A 7,563-nucleotide genomic window follows, 5' to 3' on the forward strand; every position below is an offset into this window, starting at 1 on the left:
ATTTAGGGTAGGGCTCCAAAAAACAAAGAAAAAAATGACAGAACACATTTTTATTTCAATTTTTATTAATTTATTTAATTAATTTACTTAAAAAATCTTTCTAAAAAAATTACACAGACCAGGGCAGTTTAATAGTGAGAAAACAAACATTACAGTCCATTCAAATGAATAATTAACCATCAAAATACTGTTTTAGTGCAAGTAGTCAGAACTAAACAAGGCATGAATGCCCACCTCCAGCTACCAAAAACAAACAGATCCGCTGGGATTTCAACGTTAACATTTAAAAGTTAAAACTTGTTAATTCTAGTGCCTACTTGTGAACTCAAAACTCTTATAAGCATCACATCTGAGAAAGTGTTGTGACAGCAGTCTCAGCAGATTTGTCAATCTGTGACTCCTGGTCAGGGTCTCCGCAAACAGCAGCTCTACATTTGAGATAAGCTTCCTTCAGCTTTTGCATAGAGACTCCCAGCTCCGGACTAGTCCGCAACGCCACCATATCATAGGCCATCCAGGTCAGGTGCGCTGCGGGCAGACAGATAAGAAGAGAGTGACATCGCATGTTTCAGACATTTATTTTAGTTACCTAAGCTTCACGCCCAAGCTATCTGAGCTCATATTGACCTCTCTAAATATGCCACAATACCGTTAACGTCCCATACCTGACATACTCTCAACGTCTTCAATCATCCTCTCCAATTCCTTGTTCATCGCCAGCATGTCGTCGTCGCTGATGCGTGGAAGCTCGGAGCGAGTGGACGAATCGGCCATCCTGATTGCACACGTATTATTTATTTTATCACGTCTCCCTTTACAAACACCTCCGCATGAAAATAGCTAACGTTAGCTAACGCTAGGAACGAGCCTGTTACTGTTAGCAAAGTGATGTTAGGGCAGAAAAAAAGTTAGCAAAGTAGACTTCTAAAACTAAGATGTTGTAACATTTGTCGAGGCAGGCTAGTAAACTTGAGTTTTCTCGCCGGGGTCTGAAGGTAATGTTCAAAACTTATAAACTTACCTTAGGAAAGTTTGTCGGCTGCTTTGGAAAATAAGGGTCTCGCGCTAATGTAAGAAAGCAAAAAGTAAGCATGCGCATTGTCATGTCACAAACGCTCACTTTGAACTGTGATGAGGTTTTAATATCCTACACAGTAATGCACTATTTTAACACATGAATTGAATAAACCTATTGTAACAAAACCTGCTATCATGCGAATAGAGTGTAGGTGACTGTATTCTTTATATTATCATAAATGGTCATTTGGATTCAGCAATGGAAGCCTATATTATTTCAAGGAGGTAATCTCGTCCCCCTAGAGTTATATAAACTGAATCTGCTTACAGTCCATTTTCCTCATTACTGCTGGAGGCAAGTATTAAGTGAGTACTTTTCCTGTTTGTTGTGTAACAATATATATATTGATGTAATATATTGTTTTGTTCATGAACAATATACTGTTTCCTTAAGGCTATTTCTTAAGGATTTTTGAATCAGATCGTTTACTCAAGTAGTCTACTTTTATATGTTTGACATGAAATGTTTGTAAAGATTAAAAAGAAATCATAAACCAGGGTGTTAACAAAATTGTCTGCCATAGGTTAAACTTAATAGTATCCTTGTAATATCCAAAAAATATGACAAATGGTGGACAAACACCATGAGTGGAAAATTATTTTTCCACTCAAGTAGTCAACTAGCTGACAACAGGAAAAAAAATGAGCTCACCTGAAAAAACAGCCAATCAAAATAGAGGGGGGCGTTTCCAGAGGAAAAGATAAAAGTGTGCCAGGTGACATCTTGACATACAAGCAAGGACAAAGACAAGAGTAAAGAGAAAGAGCAGGACTTTTGGAGTGGAGAGAAAGAGTCTGAGAAGTCTTGAGAAGAAAACCCATCAAAGGCAAAGAATTAAGAAGAGACAGAGAAGTGAGAAGAAACTTGACAATGTCTTCATTTGAGGCCCAGAGTCAGTCTCCTCCTCGATGTGGCCCGCAGTTTCCGAGCCTCGGCCAGGAGCCCCCTGAACTCAGCATGTACGGCGACTGTTACTACCCTCCTCCTTCACTGCCAAGTCCTCAGCGCACTACTCCTACCACCTATGAGATAAGTGACTACACCAGCTCCTCCTCAAACCCTTACCTATGGTTTAACAGCTCTGGGATCAACACATCGCCGTACCTGGCTACCACCGGCCCGCCAGGTAATCCCGGCCCTCCGTTTGTTCCTCAGCACTATGGCATGCAGAGGCCTTACCTGGGTCCACCTGGTGCTGGCGGTCCAGGAGGGGAACTGAGCTGGTTCTCCCTCCCTTCACAAGAAGATTTGATGAAGCTGGTACGCCCCCCTTACTCCTACTCTGCTCTCATCGCTATGGCTATCCATGGAGCACCAGACAAGAGACTGACGCTGAGTCAAATTTATCAGTACGTCGCTGATAATTTCCCTTTCTACAACAAGAGCAAAGCGGGCTGGCAGAACTCTATCAGACACAACCTGTCCCTTAATGACTGCTTCAAAAAAGTGCCAAGAGATGAGGATGACCCAGGTATGTAATTTTTGCATTTTGCATAGTTATGGTTGTGCTTTGAATTACTTTAATGGAATCTATTTACGTCTCTTCCATTCTAAAAGTCTTATTTTCTTCCTTGATAATTTAGGTAAGGGCAACTACTGGACACTTGACCCAAACTGTGAAAAGATGTTCGACAATGGAAACTTCCGCCGCAAAAGAAAGAGAAAGTCTGATTCTCTGTCCAGTGGAGATGGCAGTTCAGGGCCTCCAGAATCAGGTGACAGTGAGAGGGCCAGTCCTAAACACTCCAGCAACCCCAGCCTAAACATGTCGCCCGCAACGGACAGGATTCCTTCACCTTCACTGTCAGTTCCCGGGCCGTGCCTGAGCAGCTTCTTATCTGAAATGTCTGGAGTCTCCAATGGGGGAACAAATGAGGTGGGAGGTAGTGGGTTGAGCAGGCCGCTGCAGATGAACGTTCCTTTAGATGGGCCACATAGACCCACACAGCCAGGAAGCTTTAGTACCTATTCGGCCAACTCCAGTGGTTCAGAGTGGGTACCACAAGTTCCAGCTCCACCCGCACTCTCCTCTTCACCCAGCCACTCCTCGTTAGGTTACACTAGCCCCATTCTGAATCAGTACAATGGCTCCAACAGTCATTTTTACCCTACACTGAGTTCTACAGGTGTCATCTATCATCGTGAGGGCACAGAGGTTTAATAAGACGTTGATGGGGGAGAAGGTGTTTGAAGAGACTCTTGATGGGAAATCCATCTGGTTATTTTTTTTTCTAAGAGAGGGTCCGTTGTAGAAAATACACAAACACAAAGTGTGTTTGCGCTGACTGAGACAGTTGAGATCACCAAAGCGTGTGAAAGCTGCGTAAAAAGTCTTTAATTCCCACAGGAACAGCTTAGTCAGCTGCAGCGGACTATAGTTATCACTCCCTGAAACCGCAGCCAGACTCACTATCAGATCTTCAGTCAGCTTTTATTCTAACTAAAGCTTGTTTCTATCTGATCTGAGTCATTATTAGCAGATCCTAGATCTGAAGTGCTGACATCAGGCTATTCCACTGCTATCTATGATTCTCCGATGGTATCGCCATTACAATGCTCAGCATATTTAGAGTAGGTAAATTATTCTGTTGTCTACAAAACATCTGTAGTTATTGCTGTAAAGTAAAAAACAAGTAAAAATGTTAATGTATACCATGTTTTTTATAGTGCTAAAACAAAAGCATCTCATTGACCTACAGTCTTAACGGTAATTGCAGTTTGTAAATATGTTTATGTGTTGTGTAATTTTATACATATGAGCTGTTGGTTTGTCGTTACAACTTTTATTGTGTAAAATGGATTTGCAATGTATGGTGTGTACTATATTTGTTGCATTTTGATATGAATAAAAGGTTTGAGTTACAGCTGCATTTTCCTTATTATTTATTTATTTTCATTTTTTTATTTTAAGATAAATAAATTACACTTTCCCAGTCAATAAACTACCCATAGGCAATCACAAACACTTACCAAAAAAAAGACAAAAATAAAATGATAAGCACTTCGTGACAAAAAAAAATAGTCCTGTCTGAAAAGCGATGACCAGTACTGTGGAACCTGCATGTCGGTGTAACCTGATCTTTGTGTGATGGATAGTTAACTGATTCTCCTAAACGGTGAAAATCCACATTCCCATGCTGTCCCTCTTCCCTACTCTAAACATTAAAGTCATTCTCTATCACACCATCTGTGCACACATACTGCTGACTGGATGCAAGCAGCTTCATTAGGGGAAAGGGGACCAACTGTAAAACAGCTGTAAAGATGCTGATGCATGAATTACCAACTAAATGGAACACAGCAGCTCAATCCAGTTTGCATTTGTTATTACCCGATGAATTTTAATACTGTCAAAACTGTATACCAAATGAGAACAATCCTAACAATAAACGAGAACGAATTAAATCAAAGTGCCAAGAATAAATAAGCTTTTTATTTGTACATCAATAAATAAAACAAAAATGCGTAAATATTTAAGTGTTGTATACATTTTGGAGAAAAAAATATAACATCTAATAAAGAAATAGTACTTATTACAAAACTTGTGTAAACTGAATTTGCAACTTTAATGTAACTTTGTAAAGTCAGATCTATCCAATAAATTGGATTTATATATCTTGACAAAGTATTTCTTACCAGCACAGCCATATAACAAGATAGCTTACATTTTGTATTTAAGCACTTGGAATTTATTAAAGTATACATGTATACTAGATTTGTGAAAATTTGAAAAATCCGTCTAACAATAATAATAATAAAAAAACATTAAAAGCAATGCCTATCGTCTTGGTTGTTTTAATTTGTTCTTTTGTTGATTTTTGGTATTTAAAACGATCTAAACTCTTTGATCAATGTCACCCTCGGGCCTTTATTTACCCTGAAATAAAGGCAGCATGACACTCATTTACGCTAAACACAAAAACAAGAAGAACAAGAAGAAGAAGATGGAAAAGACATGGAAAAGACACACTTTCAGAAACAGATCAGGTGGAATTTAACATCTTGGCACAAATGACAAAGTGTACGAGGTCAACCTGTCAAAATTTGCATAACTGATTTTAAAGAAGTTGCGTTCAGATGGGCCATAAAGTCTTGTTTTATTACTTGTGTCAGACTTGCTAGGATATCTGATTTAACTGTTTGAAAAATAGCCACCCTTATGCCAAACCTAAACTCTTCAACTCATTCAGGGAATTAGTCTTCTCGGAGGCAATATGATTTCCAAGTATATGAAGATTCAGAAAAAGACAAAGAGACGGAAGTCAGAGATAAAGGTAAGAGGAGGAACGTATAGTCAGTATTGCTGCATATGCGTTCCAACATGTCACACTTCTATCTCTAAATCCTTTGGCACATTGAAAGGTTCATGCAGCCAATTAGTTTATTCCCCCCCCACCCCCACCCCCAACTCCATATCGTGTGCAGACTTTGTACTGGCAGGTAAAAGTCCTTTTTGCCTAGTCGATTAAGCCTGAGTACTTTTGCCAACAGAAACATTATAGGACTTTTGTTTCGGAGACTCCAAAGGAAACTGTCATTTTAGGCAGACAGTACAAAATCGATGCAAATTCTTAACTGTTTATCACATCAAGGCTGGAAATCGTGTAATCTGGAATTCCAGGTTCGTCTTACGTGATATAACATCCAATTATGCTTTATTTCCCTCCTGGCAGTTCTTCTCACCTGTCTTTATCTGTTGCTGAGTCCAAAACTGCGTGTCTACTGAAATAAAAACTTTTAAGAGGTGCTTGAATCTCTGTCTTTACCTTATAAAAATGATAGTGAAAGTGAAAAATTAAGCCAATAAGCACTTGTATTGACAACTAATCTGCATCTATTGTGAGGCACAGTAGCTTTTCTGTGTCTCAGGGATACCCAGTAGAGCATCCATTAATCATACAGAGCTGTGAACCTTCTTTGCCTTAGGCAGTGGAAATATTGCTCAATAGAGTGATGCGATTAAAATCTATAAATCCTCATCTCCACCTGCCGCCTGGCTCGTGGCTGTCTTCCACACACCTGTCAAACTAACGGAACGCATGGCCCGTGTGTAGTGTTTATATTATAAACTGAGACAGAGAACGATTGTACCAGAGCAGATGTGCATGAGAGATCTTTCCTGTCTGAACTCTCCTGATTATAAATGTGTGAGGGGTGGGGGAAAAATCACACCTCACTGTATAGAGAATAAGGTCTGGCAGGAATGAGCTCATGTTTATTCCTCCAAAGTGAGCAGATGCACCAGTTCACCTTGAATAACTGCTACCTGAACAGAAAGCTAACTGCTGTGGTACCAAAGCAACCCAAAACACACACAAGGACACACCACACGCGCCTTCTGTATTTACTAAAACAGTTATGTCCTGTCAAAGCTGTTTAGTAAACGGTAGAACATCAAGCCTGGAGAAATGTCATCATACCCATGGCCACAGCACTGTATTACCAGCTTGCTGTTATGTGTAAACACCTCCACACACTCCACAGGTGATGAAAGGAGGGAAATCGGTTTACGCGAGTTTTGAAAGTCACTCAGCACTCTTTTAGTTTTTAATGCTTTTCAAAGGTCAGTTCAAAAAGCTGGCTTTGTATGAGGTCTTACATCCCAGGATCCAAGTCCATGAAGTACTCTTATGTTTAAAATTCTTCACATTTTAAAATTAACCGTTGACAAATGAAATGCCACTGATCCTCATGACACAAAGAACAGGAGACTTTAAGGTGTCTAAATAGTCTCAGCAGGTTGGTCCAAGAGCCATAGTCCATAGGAAAATTCCTTCAGTTGTCCCTAAGAAAAGTGTAAATCTTCAGCAGCTCCTTCCCTGTACTGCATCCCTGTGTCGCAGAGTCCAGAGAATAAAGCAGTGACTGATCTGCACTTGTTAAACATGGTTTATATACACGATTTGGGGAAAAGTGAAGTTTGAAGACAAACACAGAAAGGAGTGAGACGGTGTGTATATATGAATCATTCCTATTTCCCCCTAAAATATTTTCCATGTCAACATGCAGTAAACATGGCGATATGAACAGGGCTTTGCTGAGAGGGAGGGAGATGAAGAAATACGAGTGGGATAAAGTGTATACGTACATCTCAAATCAGCTAAGCTAAATAAGTAATCTAAGAAACTGGAACAGCATCTTATGTAACTTGTGTAACCTTTTTTCCCGTATTCCCATTTTTTTGACCAATAGTATTTGTGAGCATTTTACTGTTGATCTGATGGGACTAGTTAATGATAGTGAAAATGATAAAATTAACAAGTATCTAAAAGTAAAATCCACACAGGTGTCTTTTTAAGCGATGGCAGTATTAGTATTTTGGTCAGTAAGTCTAACCCTTTTAATCAAAAATTTAATATCAGAACTAGTGTATTGGAAGCATTATCAATCATTTTGAATCCATGTTTCCTGAGGACAGGACTATCGACTTTCATTGTAATTGTTTTTTGACAATTATAAGCTGGATTGCTGTAAAAGTTTTAGCA

The 7,563-nt window shown here is 39.4% G+C and overlaps 2 protein-coding genes across 2 annotated transcripts; one reads left to right on the forward strand and one right to left on the reverse strand.

The window, feature by feature from the left end:
- Positions 1-343: 343 nt before the first annotated feature.
- On the reverse strand, positions 344-774 carry syce3 (synaptonemal complex central element protein 3). The gene is made up of 2 exons (XM_085369085.1): positions 666-774; positions 344-528 (listed from the first exon to the last, which is right to left on the reverse strand). The coding sequence occupies exons 1-2, from the start codon at positions 772-774 to the stop codon at positions 344-346; spliced, it is 294 nt and encodes a 97-aa protein (XP_085225211.1).
- A 1,174-nt stretch (positions 775-1,948) lies between these two features.
- Positions 1,949-3,239, forward strand: foxi3b (forkhead box I3b). The gene is made up of 2 exons (XM_085369096.1): positions 1,949-2,549; positions 2,662-3,239. The coding sequence occupies exons 1-2, from the start codon at positions 1,949-1,951 to the stop codon at positions 3,237-3,239; spliced, it is 1,179 nt and encodes a 392-aa protein (XP_085225222.1).
- The last annotated feature ends 4,324 nt before the right edge of the window (positions 3,240-7,563 follow it).

This window comes from Diplotaxodon limnothrissa, linkage group LG2 (assembly GCF_057381915.1).
Source record: "Diplotaxodon limnothrissa isolate DT_005_m linkage group LG2, D_limnothrissa_male_GT1.1, whole genome shotgun sequence".
NCBI lineage: Eukaryota > Metazoa > Chordata > Actinopteri > Cichliformes > Cichlidae > Diplotaxodon > Diplotaxodon limnothrissa.